The 27261-nt window shown below is 41.0% G+C and overlaps 1 protein-coding gene across 1 annotated transcript; it reads left to right on the forward strand.

Moving 5' to 3' along the window:
* Positions 1–7374: 7374 nt before the first annotated feature.
* SLC34A2 (solute carrier family 34 member 2) lies at positions 7375–27216 on the forward strand. Its single transcript, XM_038135654.1, has 14 exons — positions 7375–7688; positions 7779–7834; positions 13572–13686; positions 13789–13926; positions 15753–15881; positions 16754–16897; positions 17550–17661; positions 18751–18946; positions 19672–19767; positions 22128–22248; positions 22963–23130; positions 24523–24639; positions 24728–24852; positions 26168–27216. Exons 3-14 carry the CDS (start codon positions 13581–13583, stop codon positions 26741–26743), a joined length of 2028 nt encoding a protein of 675 aa, XP_037991582.1. The 5' UTR covers positions 7375–7688; positions 7779–7834; positions 13572–13580; the 3' UTR covers positions 26744–27216.
* Positions 27217–27261: the final 45 nt, after the last annotated feature.

Consider the following 27261-nt stretch of genomic DNA (forward strand, 5'->3'; position numbering starts at 1 on the left):
CATTATGCCAGAAAATTCCAGTTTATGATAAGCATGATATTTGAGCCTAAGCTTGAAGAGGTTTTAAAGAGCAGCCAAACTATATAGCCAGTGGTTTATCAATTAATTTTTTAGAGAGATAAAATTATATTTTCCTGAGCAGAGGAATTGTTTATGATGTTTTTAAAAACTAACATGATCCACCCTTTAAAGAAAGAAGAAAGTCTTTGCTGTAGTATTTCGTCTTTGGACTTGAGCAACCAGCCAAAGCTGAGATCTGTTTCCTTTAGGAAAGATGGCTAATGGTGTATTCAGATATCCTTGAAGTATCACTCTGTATTTCCAAGAAATGTTCAAATTCCTGTTTCATTAATTCAGCTTAAGAACAGGACAGAGAATATTTTGTTGTGAGTTTTTTCTGACATTTTTCTCCATCACTGAGCCCAAAGGTTTGGATATTTGTTTAATACCTTTGAGTTCTACTTGGTGTACTCAGTAGGAAACGCTGTTATAGATTCCAAGCCTTAGAAAAAGTAGGGAGAGGGATTTTTCATAGGCAGAGAGTGACAGGACAAGGGGCAATGGTTTTAAACTGACAAAGGCAGGTCTACATTAGATGTTTGGAAGAAATTCTTCCCCATGAGGGTAGTGAGGCACTGGAACAGGTTGCCCAGAGAAGCTGTGGATGCCTCGTCCCTGGAGGTGTTCAAGGTCAGGTTGGACGGGGCTTTGAGAAACCTGGTCTAATGAAATGTGTCCCTGCCCATGGCAGAGAGGTGGGAACCAGGCAGTCTTTAAGGTCCCTTCTAACTCAAGCCATTCTATAATTCTATGATTTTTCATATAAAGAGACACAAGTGCAACAAAAGTACATCACTTTCTTCCTTTAAGGGAAGCAAACAGCAAAAGCCCTGCACAAGAGGGAATGCTTTCTGTCTTGGGTTCCTCTTCAGGTTTGCCTTGTGCCTATTACAGCCTTCCTTTGTAAAAGCAAGTATTGATCTTGTTACTCCCTTAATTACCCCTTAAAATGCTAAAAATATTTGTGTAAAAGAATGAGCTGTAAACAATTAAAAAGCAGCTACTGCCTGCATGCCTTGGTCAATATAATGCCTTACACACACACATTTACACTTCTGAGTCAATAGGAACTGTAATTGTGTGTGAATAGGAGATTTAATCTTTCAAAAGTTTATAAGAAGCTATGTCTTCTTATTCTAGTAAAGTCACTCATTGCATGTATCTTGAAGATCAGCACTTGAAGTCTATAGAAAGTCCTGGGGATAGTGTTTAAGGAAAAAAAGCCTTGCATTTCTTCATGTGTGACTTAAGGCTGAGGACTTATATCCAATTTATACTGCAAGGAGAGTGGGGATGGTTCTTGCACCATGTACAATGTCATGTTTTCAAGAATAAGATCCTCTAAAAGAATCCACAGTTTCAGTGGCTGACAGAAGGACTGGATTGAAACTGTTTTTGTGGCACAGGCATCACTGAGAGATGTTGCTGTGAAAGAAGGAGACAAATTTTCTGATGTTTGGCACACTCCTAATTGCAAGATCTCTCAACTATGCAGCAAGACTAGTTTGCTTAATGCAGTAAGAAAATTACTGCAGTGCTCACACAGGAGAGGGCTGTCCTCACACATGACTTGACTTGGATTCCTTTCCTTATTATCCTGGCAGGAATAGAATAGAATAGAATAGAATAGAATAGAACTCAGTAGGAAGACACCTACAATTATCATCTAGTCCAACTGCCTGACCAATTCAGGGCTGACCAAAAGTCAAACCATGTTGTTTATGGCATTGTCCACATGTCTCTTAAATGCTGACATGCCTGGGGCATTGACCACCTCTCTAGGAAGTCTGATCTGGGGTTTGACCTCCCTTTTGTTAAAGAAATGTCTCCTAATGTCTGGTCTAAACCTTTCCTGGTGCAGCTTTGAACCATTCCCATGTGTCCTGTCCCTGGAGAAGGGAGGAGAAGGGATCAGCTCTCTCTCTCTTTACTTCCTCTCCTCAGGAAGTTACAGAGAGCAATAAAGTCACTCCTTAGCCTCCTTTTCGCCTACATGGGCAAACCCAGAGCCCTCAGCAGCTCCTCACAGGACATTCCTTCCAGCCTGTCACCATCTTTGTTGCCCTTCTCCAGATACATTCAAAAACCTTTGTATTAGACGATAGTCATGGGTAATTGCTTATAAACTATACATTAAGGAAAGTTACTGTGTTTGATATTTATTAAATACCAGATGGTTTAATTTTGCTGTTAATTTTGCAGATCTAGTTTAATGACTTGTACAGAATTAGTGAATTGGACAATTAGTTGTATGGCAACTAATTTCAAAGAAAAGAGCTTTATTCCCTCACTTTATGGCATCAGATCACTTTTAAGTAAGTCACCTAGAGCTGTCCAAAAGCTGTTGTGTGAATGAAGGCTCAGAAGGAAGATACTGTCAAGCATCAATAAGTACAGAACAGTGTCATTGATGAAATAAGTTGTAATTTTTCACCTGGAGTTTAAGGTGTTTCATACTTTGTTTGGAATATACATTTTTATACAGAGTTAGTGCATATGGCTTTTGAATGAGTAATGTGTTCTTGAGAGACTATTTATTTTGTCAAAAATCCTCATTTTATGCCTCCCTCAAGTCTGCCTTTTTGGCAGAATTAACTTGGGGAGAAGATAAATAGGTGTGGGTGTGGAACCTGGGCAGCTGCCCCGCAGGCAGCACGCGGAGGCCGGCAGGCTGCGCAACGCAGGCGCACAAGGAGGGCAAGGTGGGAAAGGTGAGATGAAGCCTCTGTCTCTGCAATCATGCTCAGCTGGCTGACAGTAATTATACTTGCTTGTCCTGCTACACCATGCCCAGTGTCAGCCAAGAGTTAACAAATCTTGTAGGAGAAAAACAATGGATTTCTTAAAATTAGACATATATTTAAACTGTCTGTGAATAATAAAGGAGCCAACATCACTTACTTTCCCAAAGCACTTGAATCTGTAAATTAAGGTTTGCCTAAGAGTGTGAATATTATTATTTATTTATGAGCTCTCACATTTCCTTTCACTTCTCTTCCTCTTCCCCATCACTTGTTTGCTGGAAAGGTGCTACTTGCATTCATGTGTGTCCAAAGTGGGAGGCAACCAGAGGCTGTGGAATATAAGATTGGTTGAGAGAGTGAACAGGAGTGGGGAAAGAGGGGTGTGGTGTCAGGGTAAGGTTAGGGAAGAGCCTATAAAAAGTGTAAGAAAAGGTTAACAGGAGGGGAATAATATTGGGTTTCTTTTCTGATTAAAAATTTCTGACGCCAAAGCATCACCAGGCCTTTGTTTTGGAGATTATTTTTTAATGAATTATCTTAACCTTTAGTTAAACCTTTTAGTTATACACACCAGACAAGAAGTGAAAATTTAAAACAGCTATGGTAAGCAAAGTTTAAAAATTTATCTGGGATTTAGTAGTCAAAGCAAATTACATGATCCAAATTTTTTGCATTCTTGCTGAAATCAAATGCAGGCTAGTGATGGTACTATTTTTTCATGCCCTATTTTAGCCTGTGCCTTGTTGCCTCTGGCCATGCCTCCCCTGGGAGAGGGTCAGAAGCTGTGGGCTTCTGGGCTGAGCAGAACTTGCTCTGAAGCCCTCACCCCAACGCCCCGACTGCAGGCTCCAGATGAGCAGTCCCTTACATGTCAGTAAATGTTGAGAACAGTGCATCTTGTAGCAAAACATCAACTAAATAGGACGTTAAAATAAGATACTTCAAGAACAATAAAAATAACTGTAATAAGCTACTTTAATGGAAAACATAGCTATCATGGAAAATATGAACAAAATAACCCCCTTAACTCATGTCTGAGGATGTATTTGTACTGACAAAAAAATTTGAGACATCGTGGTAATGAGAATAAACTCATTCTATACTGAAGGAACTGCTCAGTTGTTGTAAGACCAAAAGAGATTTTCTTTTTCCTTTCAAACACTTCTATCTGTCTAAAATTTTTTGCCATATAATTGCTTCATTTAAACTATTTCCCTGTTGTTGAAATATTTATTTTCCTTTGTTTGTCTGAAAGCCCTTCCTGTAGATTTTCTCTTTGTGACTCCTTTGGTTCACATTTTATTTCCCCCTTCCATTCCTGGCATTGGTTCTGTTGAATGCTGTCTCTTTATGACTTTATTCATTACTCAGTTCTGGAAGTATGTTAACTACTGTAACTCTATTCTTTTTTTTTTTTTTGCATATCATTCATGTTAGATGAAATACACAATATTGTAATATAAACCCTGTGATAGGATCCAATTTCTTTATACATTAAATTAGGGGTTTTCTTATTCCTGTCAAAGTAGACTTAGGAGTTATTCTTTACTATTCCCAACTATAGCAGAAATACTGGGAAAAAATAGTTCTGGGTATGTATTGCAGCAACAGGCAGAAGAGTGCAGGGTAGCTAAAAGTCAATGATTTCCTTCAAAGACAAATTTACACTTCTGAATGGAAAATAAATTAATTAGTGAACAACAGAGTTGTAGCACGTATCCTCTGTTAAAAAAATCAAAGCATCCAATATAATGCCAGGGTCAAAGTCTGCTACAATTATTGTTTCCAAATAAATACCCAGCCACTATGGAAGTTCATACTCAAAAAACACATCTGACTGGGTGTTTCCATTAATAAGGTTCACTGTTAAACTGTTCATAGGAGGAATACTTTTCAGACAATTGAAAAAGCCAGGACTTAAATTTTTCCAGGTAACTACACAAAGAAGGAAAACGTTTTTCAGCTGAATGGGTGTGAGTCCTTAATCAAATAACTCTTCGAGCTATAATTGCTATTGAAATCAGCACTGGCCTCTCTCTTTTATGATCAGGGCTTTGTGTTTTACACTCATGTTGTTCCCAAAGGTAGACAACTATATTTGGCCAAGGTTTCTGAAGAAGAGAAAATAGACACTTCTGTTTCCAAATGGTGGAAACAATAGCTGTTCTCTTCAGGAACGAGCCAAATAGCTGTTTTCTAGATTCCCACCCTTTTGAATGTACATTGTTTAGGTGTGGATTCTTTGGATTTGTGGAGTACTAAAAATTAAATTAAAATGTAAGAGAGAGAGAGAGAGAGAGAGAGAGAGGTTTTCTCCTGATGTTAACTAAGAGCCATGCTCATGGTTGCTGTCTTTTGAAGCTGTGTCTACTAAAAGAGCAAACCTCATCATGTTAGTATTACTGTTAGTGAATATGTATCTTGGACTGCACTGACACACCTTTGCAGGATAAATGGCCATTTCTTTCACTTCCTTGTAATTATTTTTGTTTTAGTTGTGACTTAGGTGCACTTGGTTTACTGTACTAGGGCTTGGGTCCTAAAGACGGATGAGGTTGACACTCGCACAGCAGGTACCCCTTTTGTGGGGGAGATCTGTAAAGGAGCTTGTAGCACAGATGCTATGTGGACATGTTTCTTTTCTGTGTCATAACTTCTTGCAACATATAAGAGTGACTGGACAGAGTTCACCTCTCACAGAATTTGCACATGCTATGAATTTTTTCTAATTCTGTGTTTAAGACATTTTCTGTGTTTGCACTTCCTGCTAAACGCTAGACTTTCACAGGTCTTATTCCAAATAGCTGCAGAGTAATCCAGCACCTTTGCCAGAGGAAACCAGGACCCTCAAAATTTGCTTGCTTTCTATTAAGTGTTTCTTATCCAATATTTTTTTTTAAAATTAGGTCAGTTCTTGCAAAGTAAGCTCTAAAGTGGGAAGACAGTGCCTTACACTTCCTGAGCAGCAGCAGCAGCATCTTTTGAGTGTGTGCCAACAAGCACTCTGAACTATCACTCTGACTGCCCTGGTGTTCTGGGAAGAACACCAGCTTCTCCTCTGATTTTAAATTAAGGGAAGGCTTCTGGAACAAATAACACCCACCTTCATCCCTTGTGACAAACTTCTTATGAAGGCTCTTTCAGAGTGGCTCTGCAGAAAATTCACCCTGGACTTCCAAAGACAGACTATAGATTGTTTGCCTTTGTGTAAATGACTGTTTTTTCTTTTCTAAAGTTTTGTTTTGTTTTGTTTTGTTTTTGTTTTCTTTTAGTTCAATAGGTCTGATATAGAATTTTTCTCTTTCCAAAATGTTAACTTGCTCAGCACTTAGGATTGTGTTTAGCAAATGGAATAATGGAATTAGCAATGTTGGAATAAAACACTGCAGAGGACATCACCACATTCTGGGTGAGCCATGGCAGGGTACTTGGGTACTTGAAATGTGCACATCTTATTACTTCCCACTCTGAAGAGCTGGGTTTCACAACCGGTGACTCAGAAGAGAATAAGCCATAACTCAAAGAAATACAAGTATTCCCAATTAAAAGATTCACCTGATTTCCTGCATGTTGGGCATGACTTAAAATGTACTATTTTTAGATGTAATGTTAAACTACATTTCTGTTAAGAAAACTGAGCCTGTGAACCACCAAGGATGACCTTGGGTCCTTTTCCCATTACTTCTTCCCCTTTTACACAGTTCTCCACTTCACACAGAAGAGAAATAGGTTTCCTTTTCATCCATTCCACCTCTGTGCAAATTGCAAGTGGGGAGCGTGAGGCAGGGCTGGTGCTTCCATCCTTGGGCTGCACCATCAGCCCTGCCCAGTGCAGTGTGGGCAGCGGGGTCGACACCAGGAGAGCCGCTTGCAGGCAGGGGAGGTGCTTGGTGCTTCTGCTGCCAGGATGTGATGCTGCACACGGGGCTGCAGAGGCTCTCATGGCCACAGCTTATTAAACATTTCTGACGCCGACTCAGGAGAAGGGGAAGTCGTGACTCACTGCTCCAAAGGCTGGGCATCTCCGGGGGACTGAAAGGTGCAAAAAGCAAGAGTTTTACTTTACTGAGTTACTAAGTCACTAAGCTGCTGGGAGATAGACTGCATACAAGCAGACAAAGCAGATCTGCTGCTTAGATGGCTAGTTTACAGCTTATTTTCTCAGCGTAAGCTGCCCACTGAAACAGAAAAAAATCAAAGATAATAAAGTTGCAGTGTCTAATGCAGCCCCCCCCAATCCAGCTCCCTGTTAAGATGATCAACACAGACAGCAATGCTGGTGGCTGCTTTGTCTAATCTATAGTGCCACACTGTTTTATTGAATAACGTATCTCTTTATCATCTATTTGTCTTCATCTCTAGCGTTCTGAATGCGATTATCAAAGGTGTCCTTACACCTTTAAATCTACTTTGGAAGTAGAGCCACAGCCAAAATGCTAATGAGCTTGCCTTAATTGTAAACATTGAGCACTGATAAGAATGAAACTCCATCCTCTGTTCTAAGGAGTTCTTACGTGTTTCCTACTTACACCGTTTTTATCTGATTCTCCTTCACTTCTGTTCTTAGGCAGATTAATAGGCACCTGAACAGACAAATAACAGTACTACATCTCCTTCACACTCTTTTGACAGACTTTTGAGACTGGAAAATATTTTTGGAAAATTATTATTGGAAAAAAGATTACTGAATGATCAGGCGGACGGCAATTTTTCAGGCTGGAACAATTAGTTCCCCAGCACTCACATGAATACATTTGTAACTTGTACTTAAATGCTGATGGGACATTTTTTAGAATGTGATAAGTGTGAAATAACCCATAGTTTTATCAGTGTTGGTTGCTGCCCACTCCTGCAAAAAGTTTTATTGTGATCATTAAGTTGCAGGTAGGCAGTGCCTCTGGACTGTAAAATAGGAATGTTAGTGTGCAGTGATGAAAGCAAACTTTGCTCAACACCTGTCTATATATATTGCAGGTTTCAGTGGCTGCCCAGTTGATCCGTTCACTCTATTGTCTTGGAATTAAGTCGTGGTAAGTAAAAGCAACTAAGACTGAGTTTTCTTTTCTTCTCTTTTCAACTTATTTATCTTGCAAATCTAAAGCTCTACTTTTGCAGTTCAAGAAATGGCAAGAGAGAGGTAATGCGGGGTACTGGGGTGGCATGTGAAATGTCATCCTCTTGTTAACATTTTTACCTTGTTTTCCTTTAACTGTATCTATATTTTAAGGACGTGATAAAAAACATAGTTCTGAAAATAGACTGTGCTTTTTTTTCTGCAATTAGCTAGGTTTATTCTTATTAAATATGATAAAGAAATAAAGTATTTTGTTAGCAGCTGCCAAAAAAACCACCCCCCTCCCCGAAAAAAAATGCCTATATCAAGAGAAAGTATTTGTTTAAGTATTATTTGAAAAGAAGTAAGATTTTAAGTCATAGTAATCAGTGGTGTTGGATAATGGAAAATGTCTAGGATATGATTAATGAAACATTGGAAGGAAATACAGTCAGTTCATGTGTTAGCATAGATCTTCTGTAAAGCCTGTGTGCCTCACCACGGCTGTGTCAGGCTTTTCTTGATGGAAACATTTTCTTATGCTAATTTGGTTTGATACACGGAGGTGAAAGGAATACATTAGACTCTGATGTAGTTTGCTCAACTAATGGGGCAGTAGGCAGAAATCAACTGGTTTCTCAGTAACTTTTATTATCAGCTCTTCCATTAGATCAGTAAGTCTTTTTAATGTAATTTTTTTCCCTTTCTTTATTCTTTACTATGTATTTTGTCTATTGGATGGGGTAGATCTGTACTATTTCTTTGTTAGTGGGGTTATTAATTTTCTGGGCATTTTATTCTGAAAAGTAATTGTTTTATTTAAATACCTACTAGGCATTTCAAGTAATTCACTGGTATTTCCTGGCTCTGGCTCCTTGGGGGCAGTCTCCAGTGCTTTGCTTGGTTGTGAATTCAAAAATTAATCTTTGGGATTTATTCTCTCCCTGCACATACCTAGATATTAGTTCTCTTTTCTGGTTTGTTTTGTGTGTTTTTTTAGTTTTGCTATGTGTTAGATTCAGGTTTGTGAGCAATGAGTCTTAGAGATCCATAGGAATAAAACTGAGCACAGTGCTCTGTTTATGTAGCTTTTGCATATCTCTTTTGCCTTTACTACTGCATGAGTTGAAAGTTTACATCCCGGCTAAGCCTGCTGACTTATTTAAAGAAAATCCCCAAGGAAGCAGCTGGTGCCAGAGCAAAGACAAGACTTGCTCCTAGCAAGGCTGAATCATTGCTGGTGTTTATTTAAGTTGTTACTGCTTCTGTTGCACCTGGGGCTTTGTGGCTGTCATGGAACTGGTTCTGGGGCAAAACTATCAGCTGATGTAAAGCTACTGAATGTATTTGTGCTGCCTGAGAAGCTTTCTTTCTCTGTCTCTACGTAATGCACTTCTATGTTGCAAGTGGTGCATTTTGAGAGGAAAAAGACAACATTTCTTCAAACTTTGAAAGGCTGATGTGTAGGTTGGTATTTATTCCTATGAAGTATGTGTGACAAATATTCATATTTACTAAGTCATATATTTGGATATCAGATTAGCTAATGAATCCCTTCTTAAGATAAAAACTTTAGTGCTATGGTGAATGATAAGGAAGTGATGTACTTTTGTAGAAAAGCTGAGGCAGAAGGAGGGAGCGAGAGGGAGAGAGAATGGGGAAAGCCTGGCTAAACCCAAAATCTGATATGGAGCTGCTTAAGCAGCCTGTAGGTGCATGTATGGTCACGTTGGTGGTTGTAGTTATTATCAGTTTGTTTTGAAAATACTGCCCTTTTCTTTTTATTTTATCTTGTTTTGACTGGGTCTGCTCCCCAGGAGTGAGATTTCTTTAAGGGATTGCTTAAAGAAAGCAATGCTGCTCCAATAGTTATGCCAGGCACAATGTGGCCTTTTGGTGAGCTGTCACGGGTGGAGAGGTACGAACAATACCGGCCAGGCACAGGCAGGTGGGAGCTCATTTAGCTGTGTTAACTCCAGCAAAACAAAGAGATTGACAGCTGTTTCTGATTTAGAACTGCAACACACTGAGAGTGCAGCTCTGCAACAGAGGCAAAGCTGTTACAGCCCGTGAGTCACTGAGGAATGCAATATAGGGCAACTGCATGACACCTAGTGTTGCTCAGATAATTCCCCAGAGACTTTAACTCTTTGAAATGCTGTAGTGAGAGAGTATGGACATAAAAACCACAGGAGCCCACTTTGGCTCTGAGTTTTTCTCTCTCACATTTTCAGAATTTGAATGCCATTGATTTTTTCCATCTATCTCCCTCTTAGAAGGGGGAGAGCTCAGATTCTTTTGAAGTTAGAAAGGATGTCACACATGGTTAGCATTTTCCAAAGGCAAGGAAAGATTATACTCACAATGAAAGAAGCACACACGATGGTGTGAGAGGATTTGCCACGAGGTTCGCTGAAACGGACTGGATTACATCTTGCCCAGGCATTGGTTTTCAGACCTTTGCAATATGCATAGCATATTGTGACCTGCCACTTTCAGGAGGAAATTAGCTCCCGTTTCAGTACCGCTCCCAACAGGTGGATATCCAAAGCACCAATGCGTGTCCTGATGTGAGCTCCATGACTTCACCCTGGGTGCAGGCACCCTGGCTGGTGTCCTGCCAGGCTAGGCAGGAACCAGATGCCTTGGCACTGAGGCACCCGGGCTTGCACGGGGGTGGGCAGAGCTCATCACTCCAGTACCTATTCCAGGAATTGTGGCTCTCCTGCCTTTGGACCTGAACCGGTGCGTCCAGCTGAGCACAACAAGTTGTTGCAGTGTGCGCTGTCATTGGCCTGTTCTCTAATATGTTCCTTTGCATGTAGCTGTCTTTGGTGCTCAAAAGTAAACCACCATTTATGGTTTTCATTGTCACTGATACCTTGCGTCAGCAATGTTGGTCCTTTCTACCACACCTGACGTCAGCCTTACAAAGGCGCATGTGAGCAGCCAAGGAGCGATGCGGTCACTTTGCCACGCCACTGCTCTGCTCCTCCACAGCACACAGATTGACTTCTGAATATTTTCTCAAGGTGTTAATGTCTGTATTTGGGCCAAGGAAAAATTCTTTAAAGGGAAAACCACAGAATGTAGATTATCTTTGTATCACAGTGATTAATTAACAGTAAGTAGCTGTGGCTGGAACTCCAGCAGAGAGTATCAGGTGTCTCTCCACTATCTTCTCAGCTGCTCCTCTTAACAAGAGCTGGGATCTGGGAAAGCTGACAACTGTGGGAGGACTTCAAGGGTTGGTTCTAGATGGTTCTGCTAGCATCAGTCATTAATACCACTCACGCAGCATGGGCTGTTCTAGTAATGCCTCTGCAAACCCAAATGCTCGAGGCAAATGCTGTAAAGGCCTCCAGTATTCAAGTCTACCTTCTCAAATCAGAGGTTGGCTAGGGCTCATATGAATGACTTTATATACATACCTATAAAAACTTCCTCTACAGAGGTGATTAATTCTCATTCTATAATGTTTAATCACATAAAATGAAAACAATAATAATACATGACGTACCTGTGGGCTCCTGAGCACCTCAAGAACATGGGAGATGCTTATTATGGAAAAATGCTCTGCTGAATTCTTGTTTGGAGACACTTTATTTAGGAGACATCGAGGCTGTTTGTCCGCTGAAGTTTTCAAGCTCCAGTTTCTCCACTGAATGCATCAGCTCAGTTTCCATACAGTAATAATGCTGTATCTTCATTTCCATACTAAGTGTAACAGAAGAGCTGTAGTACTGATGGCATCTCTAGGGATGGTGGTGTCCAGTATATTCTGTGTCTCCGTGGTCGGAATAAGTTGCAGCTTCCCATCTGACTTTCCAATATATTTTCATGATTACATTTCACTTTAGAATCATTTGTGCAGAGCAGTTATTTTTTAAATAGCTCTTTAAATGCTGAACATATATAAATGAAACTTGTTTAACAAGATGGAGGTGTTTTTGTCTGGGTGGGGCTGGAGATTGTTTTGGCATGGATGGAAATGCGAGAATTTGCTCCAAGCAAATGGGAATCCTTGTTGAAACAAGCAAGAATGACTTTCTTTCATCTGTTCGAAGATCTTTATGTATCTTGGGAGCTGCTCTGGGTCTTACACCACAGATAAAGAATGTGAAACATGTAGATTTTGCTAATGGAATTGTAGAATAACTTTTCCTGGTAATGTGGAAGAGGAGATACTCTTTTCTTTGGGGAGTGCCAGAAAACAATACCCACCTGTGTTACAGTAAGACACAAGTGATTTTGTCTGTGACTTTTCCTTCCCAGCTAAAGGAGGAGGATGTGTGGCTTACTGATGTGGGCAGGGACAAAACATTTTCGCCATCAGCTACATAAAGGATTATGATTAAATGAATGACTAATTATACTCCCTGAGAGTGACTGTTAACTGCCGGTGAACCTTGTTTATGGGAGCATGAAACCAGCTCTGACTTTTGGAGGCTGGGCACAGGGGCTCTTTGCACAAGGAACATTGGTGACAAATTTGCTGACCAGTGTTTCAGCCATGTGGGTGCCAGATGTGCTGGTCATGGGGCAGCTCTGACTGCAGCACTGACTGACTTGTGTGGCAGAGAGGGTGGAAGAGACAGACCTGAAGGTGAGGCTGGACAGGGTTCACTTCTCTCATCCTTTCCATGGAGTTTTTGTATGTGCTGGCTGAAGTCACCAAGCCTGTAAAGGCAGAAGCATTGTGGCACAGATTGGCTCGTATTTCCAGTCACTTCCCCCCTCTTTCATGTCTCTCCCTCTGGCTTCCAATACTGGTGAAGTAAATAGGGAGGACTCTTCCAAGCTTGGCCTCCTCTTGTGCCTGGACCAGGTCTGTCATGTGTGCTTGCACCCATGCTGGCAGGATCTGGATATGTGATGTCTTACTTTTTAAGTTATTACTCATTAATAATACAGTGCATGTCAGATGTGCCCAGAAAGGGGTCAGGAAGGAAGAGGTTCAGAGAGAGAGCCTATATGAGATGGGTGAGCTGGACCTTGCTGCTACCGACTCAGCTTCATTTGCAGCATTGGCTGTGACTTGCAGGCAAATACAGACCTGCAAATGGCCACTGCTCTCTAATTGTCCTCTTCTCTGGCCACTCAGCAAGCTCAAAACCCTGGGCTCTTCTTCCACCTTGTCCAGGGCTCTCCTCTTCATGTTTCCATGGGAATGAAGCAGTAAAGGCAACAAGGCATTGTGTTTAGCATTCACGACCCAAACTAAGCAGTGCTTGAGGGAAGAATTTTTTTGCTAAAACATTTCTGTGTATTGAATTACGAGGTAAAGGTCTGTGTATTGAATTACCAGGCAGTTGCTTAAATCCAGAAGATGGAAGAAAATAAAACAATTCTCTGACTTCTTGTTGAAAGGAGTTAAAATTAATTAAAGAGAAGAAATGCCTACCTTTTGGAAAGCAGAGGAATATTTGCTTTAATGACAGTTAAAAGTGTATGAAAATATAGATGTAAGATGGAAATAATGTTTTAATTGTGTACACAAATAAATAAACTGTGATTTAAAAATAATTGAGAAATCAATTTCCCAAATAAAAGAATAACTCACAAAGTTTAGTAAAAATTTGTGTTCAAGGGAAATTTACTTATATTTAATTTTCATCTCCTGTGCTCTTTATCCTTATCATATTTCTCACATACACTCTTATAAGGTGAATATTTTGACTGCACTTCCATTTCAATCAACACTACTTTGTTAGTTACAGATCATGGCTCCCTGGCCGGAGGTAGAAAAGCCTGAAACCAATAACTATATTGGGGACTCTTCCAAACAAAACCAGAATATGGCTGGGAAAGAAGGAGAAAATCACAAAGGTAATGTGCTCACTCTGAGTTATAAAAAATATATAGGATTTGGGGATCCTTGGAGAAGATGGAAAGTAATTAAACAATTTTTTAAATGTTCTATTTCGTCAGGCAATGTGGCTTCACTTGGAAATAAAGGGGAAATTCAACCTGCATTTTCCACAGTAGCTTTGATAGACGAGACAAGACCAGAAGAAGAAGACCCATGGGCTCTGCCAGAACTGCAGGACACTGGGGTCAAGTGGTCAGGTAGCCATTTCTCTGTAAATAGATTACCTAGATTGTTTTCCCATCACTTGTCTCATGTTCTTCAAGAGTTAATGGGTGTATAATATTCAGTCAGCTAAGAAAAGTCCCAAAATCCCGCTTCTTACCCTCCTTAAAATGTGAGAAGATATATGTAAAACAGTCCAGCACTAATACAGTTTTATATCCAGGCAGCTGTTGGTCTTTTTTTACTCAGTAGGATGACTATAAAACCAAAGGTCATTGTCAGATTTCATAAGGCTTTTGTCACATACCAAAAAGGTTTTTTTGTGGTAAAAGTAGGCAAACAAAATACCTGCTTCTGCAGTTAAAATGTGATTAAGAACATTCTTTTGGGTTTAATCACAGACTGGAGCCATGTCACTGTCTTTGTCTCCACTGTCTTTGCTTGTGCACTAGAGTATTCCAGAGAAAAACTGTCACCGTTTGACACTGGCGCAATGCCAGTGCCCCCATGAAAGTACATTCTCCCCAGTGTCTGCTGTGAGATGTGACCAGAAATAGAGCAAAGCAGGCTCCAGCTTAGGAATAAAGGAAAAAACTTTATTAACCTACAATATGTAAAAATGAACACACAGAATTCAGAATGAAAACCTTCCGAAACATTCCTCCTCCTCCCCCCAATTTCCCCCACAGCACCATGAGATAAAAGCTTAGATTCTCAATCCAGTTACCACCCCTCAGATAATCAACTCCCATTTCATCAAGGAGAGAGGAGTCCATCTTGTACCACAGGCTTCCCCAGGAAACACAGTTGAAACCTCTTGTGTTTCCATGTCACTCGTGGCAGCACCCGGAGAAAATCTGCCATCGTGACATCCTCCTTCCATGATACAGTGCTCTCACCACCATTCATGAACCAAAACTGCTTAGAGGGTTCCCTTTTACGGATGCTTTGCCAAGTACCAAAAAAAGCAACAGTTTCTCACTTTCGGGACAGGTCCCGAAGAAAGGTCCCTCCCATTTTCACTCCCCCTGGGGCTGAGGGTCTTGAGAACAGAGATCTCATTCTTCCCCGAAGACAGAGGGCGCCAACCATACCCTCCTCATCTTCTGTTCTCTTCACTCCTGCACTTGGTGTCATTACAGCAGGTCACTCTCTCGGCTCAAGCCATTGCCTCCCCCTAAATGCAGTCTCTGTGTTACAGGAAAAATTGGTTAAATCTATGGCTATGCAAGAAAAGTCCAGCCAAAGGCCACTCCATCATCTCCTTCCATCTAGGATTCTTCCTCATCTTCTTCTGACATTTTTCTCTTGGTCAGACCTTCACCACACTTGTCCATTTCCTTCTATTTCATGTCTGTCTCTCTTCTCACTCAAATCAAGGAGGGTTAATGTTCCACAAAGTCCTCATTGTCCAAGAAAATCTTGGGCTCTGCCTGCCCAGAACTCCCACAGCGGCTGGGCACCTTCTTGCTGCAGGCACAGGCTCTCTCTCTCTCCCCTGGGGGAGCTGCCCGATGCCTCTCAGTGTTCCTCCACCCCTCCACCCTTCCATCCTGCAGGGGCCTTCACGCCTACCTCACCCAGGCTGCATGGCTTTCCCTCCTGCACCCGGCCCACAGCTGGGCAGGGGAGGTCTGACCTCTTTCATGGACCAGAACCAAGAGAGAGTTCCCCTGGGAGTTCTCTGCTTCTAACCCCCTGTGTTCTCAGAGATTATGGCCTTCAGTGGCCATACCAGGTGCCAATACTCAAATTTGAGCACTGATTGGTTTGACCACAACTTCCCGAAAAACTCACTTCCTTATCAAACCAGGACAAAAATTCAAATCATTCTTTTACACATAATGTATTTGTTTTGCAGAATTGGATACGAAAGGAAAAGTCATTCGTGTACTCTATGGGATAGGGAAGTTCATTATGCTACTTGGATTACTCTACATGTTCGTGTGTTCTCTGGATGTACTGAGCTCTGCTTTTCAACTGGTAGGAGGTATGAAAATATCTAAAATATCAAGAATAAATTAATAAGGCAGTGAATTTTGTCTGAGACACTTAATTACAACTACCACTCTTCAAGAACATTCTTCATATGTGATGATACATAGATTCAGAAGGAAGCAGCTCTGATTAAACACTGACCTTCATTTGTTTGAGAGGGTCTTTCTGTCTCAAATTTCAAAGAGTTGACGTAGGATTTATTTGACCCAATTTCCCAGTAGCTTCCCATTACTTTAGTGACAGTTTAAAAAATACATCTGTACATAAATCTGTCCCATAAAAAAAGGTGAAATATGAAAATTGTGCTCTTGACCAAAGCATCTAACACTGAAATGTCCCCCAAATCCTTCAAAGATGAAAACTATTGAAATGTATTTTTTACATTTACCTCAAAGTGTTGAATTTAAGTGATGGACTCAGGAGCAGTTATCAGAGAAATATGTGCACTTCTGTTGAAGTATTTTGCAAACACAGAACGGTACAGGAACTGAATTAATCAGTATTATTAAAAGCATTTTCCTTAATTCAGTATCTAAAAATACCAAGTAATAACATTTAAATCAAGGTATGGGGTTTTTTTTTGTCCTACAGCCTTTCTGCTGATGGCTGTGGCATGTTATGCTTCTCCACAGAGTTCAGCAGGGCTTATAGTCACTGAAATGAGACAATATAAAGCATTCTCTACAAACTGAGAAGCTGAGGACATGAATCTGGATCCCTGGGCTACACTGTACTTTTTTTGGATAGCAAACATGGTTATATATGTATCAATTAAATGGCTGAATGATCTTGAATTAAACACTGATAATTTCTATGGACTTTATCTTGTACTTCCCCCACTCTGAGAATATGTTTTTTTAATAGGTAAAGCAGCAGGGGACATATTTAAAGATGATTCCGTGCTCTCGAATCCTGTTGCGGGACTGGTGATTGGAGTTCTGGTGACTGTTATGGTCCAGAGTTCCAGCACTTCTTCATCCATTATAGTCAGCATGGTGTCCTCCACATGTAAGTCTGCTTACAGAATCTTCCTAGAGATCACTCACAAACCTTGTCTCAGGTGCAAACATTCCCACTTGTGTTCAAATTGTAGAAGCTTTGAGTAAAAGAATAGAGACTGTAGGAAAAGTTCTTCACTGCTGTTTCGTTGATATAAAATCAAATTTTAAAAAGGAATCATAATAGTATTATTACTAGTAGTATCAATAGTAGTAGTAGTACTAGCAATAATAATAAAACCACAATGCAATGAAAATCATTGGAAGCCTTGGCACTGAATGACTTAATTTTGGAATTATCTGCATCGTTTTCTCATGTTAGGCAGTTACTGAACTTCATTGTTTCTGTGGCATCATTTCAAAATTCTGCAATAAGTAGGAAAATGCTTGGGAAAGAAGAGACTTTGTTTTCATCTGGCCCTCTAACACGTGATGAAAATGGATAACCAGGGGCCACAGTGTCAGTGGGGATCATGGGACTATGAGAGTGCCATGTTCCGTGGGGGCTTGATTAAAGCAAACCTGTTTGGACTGAAGCAGCTCATCACACTGACATCAAGGGAAGTCAGGATTTCACTGATAGTAATAGAAATTTCCATTGAAGCATAGAGCTTGCTGATAATATGATTTTTTCACTCAGTGTTTCCTTTTCTGTTTTCCAGTGCTGACTGTTAGAGCAGCTATTCCTATCATCATGGGAGCAAACATTGGCACCTCAGTTACAAACACAATTGTGGCACTTATGCAAGCTGGGGACAGGAATGAATTTAGAAGGTATTGTACTTAAACTCTAGATCTGGAAAATTGTTTCTTTCATTTTTGTAGGTCTTCTTCTATATTCCCTATCACTACTACAGGCATTCAGCCTTTCTGGATAGGAAAGTCACAAGCATGGCCATGGCAAAGGTATAATGCTGCCTACATGTACGGCTTCATATGCTTGAAAAAAACCAAATCATGTTCCTTTAAAATTTTTGTGAGTTTGTAGGAATTCACCATTTTTAATGATCTTACACAGGGATAAACTTTCAAGCGCTCCCACCATACCACCCACCTTTTATTATGTGCTAGTTATGGGAGGGCTGTACAAGAAATTAATATTACAGAAGTTTGGTCTGGTTTCCTTAAAAGAGATTTCAATGTTGAAGTCTGCAGAAAGCCAGAGCTGCTAATTGTAGAGAAATGAAGTGTTCTGGCTGTCAGATATATACAATGACATGTTTTAGACTGACACTTGACATTGCCACTGAGAGAGTTCATGGAGCACTTGGAGGCTTATTGGAGATGGGAGTAAAACTTGGGAGTGATAGGAGACTTTGGTACCTTGTCATTTATGCACTGGGCATATTGAAATACTCTTAGCCAAAGCCTCTGAGGGATGAGCTGTGGCTCCTCAGGCTTTGGAGGAGAAGATTGAAGGGACCTATACACCAACAGTTTGCAGAAACATGTGGGAGAGCTGCAAAGCCCTCTTGCCTCAGGAGTCAGGGCGAACTGGTCCTGGAGGCAATGACTGGTTGAGGATTAAAAATGTACTAAAAACAGGTGAGAGGCAAAACAAACACAGGCTGTACAGCCACTTCTTTCTTCAAAAAAGTACTCTTGGCAGCCTCATGCTATAGATCACTTTTGTCTTTTCTAGTTTTTCTTGTTTTACTCACCTGTCTGGCTCTTTAATTGGTCAACAGTGTGGAGCAAACCTAGCACTCCATAACAAAGTAGCTATCGCATTTGACCCCAGAAATTAAATGACTCCCACCTTGAAATGCCCTTCATCTCTACTTTTATGATTTCATATCTAATTGATGTTATACACATTTTGTTTAATTAAAAGCAGCTCTGTTTTTAAATTTCTTCTTGCAGGGCCTTTGCTGGGGCAACAATCCATGATTTCTTTAACTGGCTGGCTGTGTTTGCACTGTTACCCGTTGAAGTCATTACTGGCTATCTCTACCATCTCACCAATGTTATAGTTGAGTCCTTTCACCTTGAAAGTGGTGAGGATGCTCCAGAGCTACTAAAAGTTATTACAGACCCCTTTACAAAGCTCATCATTGAGGTAAGCTCTTTCTCACTTCAAGGAAGCTGCCTACTTGATTCAGTCACAACTAATCAAAATGCTCTGAGTATGAGAAGGCTTCCCACTCCTATCTCTATGTCCTCGGGGTAAAGTTCATTAGCAGATGAATTCTTCTCTTTATTCACATTTCATAAAGCCCCAGATCTGTTTCCAGTTTCTGTTTTCCCCACATTTCACCGTATCAATGGCAGACCTAGCTGGGAGGACTGGGAAGGCAGGTGGGGACAAATTCAGCCATGTGGGATGGATGGGAAGGCAGCCTGTCGCCTGGGCATTGGCAGATAGCAGTAGCTGAGACAACCTGCCACAGCCAGAGGATCAGCATAGGACCTGACGATGACACTGAAATTATGGGACATAATCATGTGCATCTAGAGGCCAGGGGGATGCACACAGTTTCTGAAGTGACAGTAAATACAGTCAGGGAGTTGTGTCAGAGCAGCTGATTAAACAGAAAGGGTGAGATGAGGTAGTGGGTGATGTGGAGAGAATGACAAAAAGCATTTGTTCATGTAGAGTTGTACCTATTTTTTCTGGGAGTAACCCCCCTCCTACCTGTTGGCCAGGAGTTCCAGTATTAGAGTCATGCAGATTTTATATGGTTGAGGTTTCAAAGGGGGTTATTTGAGTAGAGCTGAACAGAAGTATGTGATACAAGCTAGAAATAAAGCATTTTTGAAATTCTTTTTATTCTTCCTTTTAAGCTTGATAAATCAGTGATAAATGCAATTGCCACTAATGATGAATCAGCAAAAAACAAAAGCCTGGTAAAGATCTGGTGTGTCACTGAAACCAATGTGGTGAGTATCATGTTAAATTAATTGTCAAGTACCTCAGGAAATATATTACAGTTCTGTAGCTGATGCTCCTTATCACAGGATTGTGAAATAAGATTTTTTTAATGAGGGTGGAGTTTTTATCAGCAGAAAAAGAATGAAAAAAATTTAATGCAGTTTTCACTCCACTTAAACCAAGCATGGTTACCAGTGGTGACCTTGACCTGGCTGCTTTCAGTACTGTGCAGGACCTTGCCTATCAGAACTGGTGGATTGGCACCAAGCCTTTTACTCCTTTCAAACCCAAATGCCTTTAAACCCTGATAGCAGGTCCTACCAACTCCTTGAAAGTGGAAAAAGTCTGCACCATAGGCCAGAGAAAAGATCGTTTCAAGCGCCGTTTATCTATTGATCTAATCAGCTTTAGTTTTACGTGTGTTGGGTGATCTGGTGGCAGCTGGCTATTTGCAGCTTTCTTGGAAAACTGCCCTTGGAGAAAGCCTCTGTGGGACTGTGTCCTGTTCCTCTCCACCCAAGCAGCCCTACAGCTTGGAGGACTCTCTTGGCCAGACCAACACCAATGAGTATTTTGGTAAACTATGGAGCTGAGTGTTTGGTTTGCATTGTTCAGCTAACTAGCAATTACAGCATTAAATATCCTTTGATTCTCTAATTAGGGTATTCTACCTGTTGGCACATATAGAAAGGTAATTCCTGAAGTCCTGAGGCAGAAGATACTTAAGGACAGGCTGTGGAGGTTGAAATTAAGTGCTCAGCTCCTATTGAATGACGGTCTGGCTGGGCAGTGAAACGCTACCTATGGAGATAGTGCCGAGCAGAGCTGTGCTCACCTGAAACCCTGCTCGGGTTACGCCGCAGCCTCCGGGTGTCTCTGGCTCTCCAGAGCCGGGTCAGAACCCTAGCCTGGTGCCCCTCGCTGCCCCGGCAGGCACACCCTGAGCCTCAGCTGGAGAGCTCCGAGCCCCTGAATCCTACACAAGACAAGGAACTACATGGAAAGTGCAGGCCGAGGGAAATGTTTATTTCTAGATGCGCTTTTTTCTGTGTTGCCAATATTTTGGCTGTGTACCTATTGCTGAAGCTTACAGTCAAATTATGAAAACATGTGAAATCCCCAGGACTTTGACTTGGTGGGGAAAAAGGAAAAAAAAAAAAATTATCTGCATTCCCACTGAGTTAAACTAATTTATAGCAAAAATTATTAAACAGACTCATGGCAAGGATAAATACATGCAGATCCCATATGTTTAAAGCAAACCAAACATTTTGATCTAGTCAAGCTGCTTTGAAACTAAGATTTTGAAAAAAATTCAAGAAGGTGAGAAACAAGACTGTTGTGTTTGTAAAAGTTTATAAGATATGGGGTGCCTGGAGACCAGGTGCTCCCTGGAGACGTGGGGACACTAGATCCACTCCCAGTTTTGCCCACCTGCATCATCTGGAGAGAGGTACAAATGCAGGGGTTTGTAGGCAGTACCCAGCAAAGAAATATGATTTCTCTTTCCCCATTTCTGCAAAAGAAAATCACTCAAGCACTTTGGAAAGATACCTCGTGTTCAGGAGCACGGTTCAGAGTCCATTTGGCTCTTAGCTGCTTTTGTGTGGAAGTACAGCTCAGTCAGCAAACTCATCCTCAATCTACATAATGACTTGTCGACCTGGCGTCAGAACGCAGTCTGTCTGGCCTAGGAGGGCTTATAAGGAAGCTTTTATTGTGATGTACACAGAAATTCAGTAATTTAGTAATGCTAATCACAGTGCTTGTAATGAGCTCTTAGACAGCCCTTGAACATGAAAATTAAAGTAGTAGCAGCACTTCTGTTTCTACTGACATGGAAAATGAGGCACAGAAAATCAGCTCGAGCACTTTGCGCTCATCCAGCAAGAGAGGCTGCACTAGTATTTCAGCATTATGACTCGCAGTTGTGTAGTACTCATCAGATGATGGACTGCATTGAGATGTCAGGAAAGAGGTCTTTCTTTCATGAAGAAAGCTATGGCAGTGGCTGGAAAAGAAATGCCACTGTCCCACAGCTGCAGCCAAACATGAACCTCACTCCACAAAAACTGTCATCAGTAGTTAAGTTCCTTAGCTACTAGTGGCTTGGTGCTGTGGTTATTACAATGTAGAAGATTTTTGGGATATTTTAATCTTCACATGTTGTACTGATTGGCTTGGGTAACAGCATAATAATTTATTTTAAGAATGCAAAATGCTACCATGTCATTAATGTGGTGCCAGCTTACAATTCTGATGTTTTAGCTGATGAATCTCGGTTGTAGTAAAATTTGAAAATTCTACATGAGCTCTTAATAAAGGATTGTAGATGACTGAGCTATCTGCTTTGTCTGGCAATCTTTAGACACTGCAGAATGTCACAATTCCACCTTCCGAAAACTGCACATCTCCTGACTTTTGCTGGAGTGAAGGAAATGTGACATGGACCCTCAAGAATATAACTGAAACAGACTATATCAGTAAATGTAAGTAGTAGAACTACTTCTCTGCAATATATTTACAAAAGTATATAGCTTTCTAATGGTGCTAACAGACCACTTGTGAGGTGTCTCCAGAAGCCCTGGCCAGCGTATGGACACACGGCACTGCTGCAGGTGCTGCCTGAGGAGCCTGTGCTCTGCTACACAGCTGGAGTTACAGCATCATCATGGTATCTGGCTGCAGGTGGATCTCTTTCCATGCTGCCTGATACCACTAGCTGAGGTCTTCAGTATCATGTCACCCTCGATGTTCAGATGGCTTGGAGCTACGGTTACTTTGCTGTAATGGTCGCTAGGATATCCCATCCTTATGCATGCCCTGCAGGACTTTCAACAGCCCTGCTCAGGCATGCAGCCACTTCTGGGAAAAGCTGACCCACCAGGCAGCTTGGAGCACCCCAAAATTTTCTCCTGCTTTGGTACTCCTCTCCCTTGCACATGGCCACCTAGCTCCTGCCTGCCCCATAGGGGTGCCCGCTGTGCGTTTTGTAAGCATGTCTGTAGAAGCACCTCTCCTGCCTCACCCAGACACGGCTTTTGTGGAGGAGGGAGGGTGGCATTTTCCCTCTTGGCATCAACCCCTCAAGCTGTGTTTGCTTTTGTCCAATTTTCTTAGGGGAGCTAATGAAAACCAGAGGTGGGCTTAGGATCACAGGCAAAAATGTGGGTAGGCTAATTCATTTTCCTTTTCTTTTTCAGGCCAACACATCTTTGTAAACTCAGACCTGCCTGATCTTGCTATTGGGCTCATCCTTCTGGCTTTGTCCCTGCTTGTTCTCTGCTCCTGTTTGATAGCAATCGTTAAGCTATTAAACTCTGTGCTTAAAGGACAAGTGGCAAGTGTTATCAAGAAGACAATCAACACTGGTAACTATCTGCTTTTCCTGAGGATTGTTTTTAGGAATGACAAGGACACTGAGCATGTTTATTGATGTGTCCTGTTCTGGAAGACATTATAGAATATTTTAAAGAATACTATGGAATGAAAATCATGCACACTGCCCAACATTTTTTCTCCTAAGCATTTTTTTTCTTTCATTTAAAAATCTATTAGTGAACAGCTTGATTGAGAAATGCAGCAGATTAACAGCATTAGAGACCAAAGTCCAGGCTCTGTTTCTAGATGTATAATCATTAGCTGTTAAAAATGTAGAGTTCCCATCCTCAAAAGATAGCACCAAAGTGCTGAGATTATGATTGCCTACTCTGGCACAAGGCCTGCATATTCCTTCTAAAGTAAGTTGAAAAAAGTTTGTAGTAATTAATGATCTTATCCTGTTCTGCTGCCTAACCCCCTCTTCAGCAGGATGAGGCAGCCTTGAATGGTGGTGTTTTTCTGTCTTTGCCTGTGTTGTCCAGCTGATTTTTTCAGCCTGGATCCATTGAGTGCAAATGTTATGGTTTGTTTGTTGTTTTGGTTTTTTTATTTTTTCACCAAGCTGCTTTTCCTTCATCTCTCTTTAATAGAGAGATTAGAAGCTGTAGCAGAGAAAAGAAGTCCTGGCATAGATCTCAGGCTGTGGTTGAAGTGAGGGTACACAGAAATACAGAAGGCAACAAAGTGGTCCCCAAGCTGTCTTCTCCTGGGCAAAAAACACTGCCTGAATTAAAAACAAGGGGTAGAAAGTAAACAGCTGACAGCTAGTGCTAATTTAATTTGGGATCTGCTCTGTGTTCCTTTGTGTCTTCCCAGCTGATTAAGTCCTCACTTCTCAGCTGTCTCCATAAATCTGCAGACTACAGGGGACATTTGTGCCTAGTTTCTCTAATCAGTGTCATTAGCTGTTCTCTGCAAGAGTTAACAAGTGCATTTTTAGGAGATAATTTGCTTGGAACTGGTTAGAGCAAACAACTTGGTTCTCTCAGGATGGTCTTCAGAGCTTTCTGAAGATCTGATCCATGCAGTGGGTGCCTGGTTGCTGAAACCAAGGCTCTCAAACCACCCAGGTTTTGTGTTGACCTCTGAGGAAACATTTCTGGTACCTAATTGTATCACAACACACATGCTACCCTAGGTCAGGACAAATGTCTACCTAGTCTGGTATCCATCTCAGAGTGTATCCAGTGGTGCAAGGCTGTAGAAGACACACAGCAAACAGGATAAATCAAAGCAGTAGAACTGACCCCAAATCATCATTTAAGACCCAACATGCAAACAATATATCTACATTTTAAGTGCTTAACAGTCTTCACTGTTGTGTTATTGTTACATAGATCACTCTGTTATGCTAACAGCAGTGTTTTCCCTCTATTTTTTAGATTTTCCATTTCCTTTTACTTGGCTCGCTGGATACCTGGCTATGCTCGCAGGGGCTGGTATGACCTTTGTGGTCCAAAGCAGTTCTGTTTTCACATCTGCTATTACACCCCTTGTTGGTAAGTTGTAAATACTGTGCTTTTTATCCCCATGCTTTGTCCTCTCCATCATTCTGAAACCAGCTCAGTGGTGTTTCTTTTCTCTTAGGCATTGGCGTTATAAGCATTGAACGCTCTTACCCCCTCACCTTGGGAGCCAACATTGGCACAACCACAACAGCTATACTTGCAGCTTTAGCAAGTCCTGGGAGTACATTAAAATATTCATTACAGGTCAGTACAAAACAATGCTTGACTTCATTTAGAAGTTGTAAGTTTTCTGAAGAAAAACCTGACAAAAGTGGCTGTGATGCAAATGTGCTGTTCATATTGTGCCTGATTTTGTCTGTGCTATTAATAACAATGCATTCACTTCATCTGCTAGAGCAAAAAGGTTGCATTAAAAATTCCCAGAATGTCAATATATAGCTAATCTTGATTTTATAAATTGTCATTGATCTGCATGAATTGATTCAGAACTGAGACAGGGGAGGCCACTTGACCCCTGAGCATGGGGTCTTTTCTGCTTGGAGTTCAGTGCCCACATACTGAGAACCCTCTGAGGGTTATTGATTTCTGTTAAGCTCTCTTCTCAGGATCCTAAGTCAGTTCATGAATTGTACAGGGGCTCCTGTAACCTAAGTGAAGGTTGCACAATCCTTCAGCTGGCAAACTCTCTATCTACCCGACGTTGCAGTGAGCATCATGGCATCTATTTTTCTCCTTGTAAATGTACTTTGACTGGGTTTTATTGAATTCCTTTTTGCCTCAAACTATTTAAAAAGTAGGAAGCCTCCCATTTTCCACCCAGTAAAGAACCTGGCAGCAGATAACTTTTGAATGAATGCCTTACAATTAAGAGTGAAAAGATAATGACGTTTCCTTGGTGAATAGGATGAATGTCTTTGGTAGCTAAAATAAATCAAGAAAATTACAGAAGTCATTTTATTGTCCTCAGGCAACAGATGTAATCATGAGAAGATGCTATCTTGATAAAGCTCAGATTTCATGATAACATACTGGTTTTATAATGCCCTCTATAAATAAACACCTGTACTTTCATATTTACTTTAGTCTGATAACAGTTACGAAACTAAAATAGGATAAGGTGAGCAGGGAATGTACTGTTTTGTTCAATATATGCTTATTCTGTCCAGGTGACTCCTGTATGCTTTAGCAAGTCTGTGCCTTTTAATACTAATTTTTGTTTAAAAAATTCTGAAGTACATGAATCAAAGGATTGTAAAGGCCCAAAGACAAAGTCCCCTTCCAGGAATCTCCTCAGTGCCCTATAAACTTATAGGTAATTTTTTGTAAAATCCAAGTTTGTACCATTAAAATTTCTCTGTAGCCTGTGTGAAAGATCAAATTTATGCTTCCCATGTTTTATTGAAAATTTATGGATGGTTTTCACACCTTTTCACACCGATGGTTTTCACACCTTATTGACAACAATACTGTTTCCTGAGAGCTGGGAGTAATTATGATGTGGATAGGAGTATTTAATGGTGTTTTAGTTAATTAACTTCTCAAATGTTTTTGTTTTCAGATTGCCTTGTGCCACTTTTTCTTCAATGTCTCTGGGATTATTCTGTTTTATCCGATACCTTATACCCGCCTGCCAATCCGCATGAGCAAGACCTTGGGAAATATAACAGCCCAGTACAGATGGTTTGCTATATTTTATCTTCTCCTCTGTTTCTTTCTGTTGCCTTTGTTTGTATTTGCTCTGTCATTGGCAGGCTGGGCAGTGCTTTTGGGTGTTTGCCTTCCCCTGTTTCTTCTTTTTATTGCTGTGGTTGTAATTAATGTTATGCAGAAAAGGCGACCTCATTCACTGCCTGAGAAACTCCAAAACTGGGATTTCCTACCTGTCTGGATGCACTCCCTAGAGCCCTGGGACAATATAATTATGTCTTCACTTGCTTTTTGTGGGAAACACTGCTGTGGCTTCTGCAAGTGTTGCAAAGTCAATGCTGAACAGGAGGGTGCCAAAGACAAGCAGCTAAAAACTATGGAAGTCTATGAAAACACCATGGCAATGGCTGATGAAGAAAGAGGTGGAAGAAGGGCACCAGCTGTAGCTTGTGTTGACAAAACAGGCACAAACAACACAGCCCTATAGTATTGGATCCATGCATATTAGCAGAGATACAGCACAGGACAGCCAGGCTCATCAAAACCACCTTGGACCTTGCACTGAGGACAGAGTGAATATTTTGTTAGGTTTCTGCAGCCAGTGATACATCACTCATCAAGGAAGGGAGTCAAACAAGCTTGACAGAGTCCCTAGAAAATCTTTGCTCAGTTGCAAAGCTAATGCCAGATTTGCTCACAGAGGATCTACTATGTGGTACCTTCCTCCAATGTTATCAGTAGCAAACAAAAGAAATCCTGATGTAGTCCCATGAAGAGAGGGATGAAAGAAGTGACAATCAATTAAAACTTAAAAAACCCGATAAATAATGCACTTGTAGAACAGCCTTTCTGACCTACTGACTCAGCAGAAATTACTTCATAATACCTAAGAAGCCCTTGAAATTTGAAAGAAAAAAAAAGAGGGGGGTGGGGGGAAGGAAAAAGAAAAGGCAGGAAAAAAAGGGGAATACTAATGTTTTCATTGGCCTGTCTGCAGTGGTCAAA

Source organism: Motacilla alba, chromosome 4, assembly GCF_015832195.1.
Source record: "Motacilla alba alba isolate MOTALB_02 chromosome 4, Motacilla_alba_V1.0_pri, whole genome shotgun sequence".
NCBI lineage: Eukaryota > Metazoa > Chordata > Aves > Passeriformes > Motacillidae > Motacilla > Motacilla alba.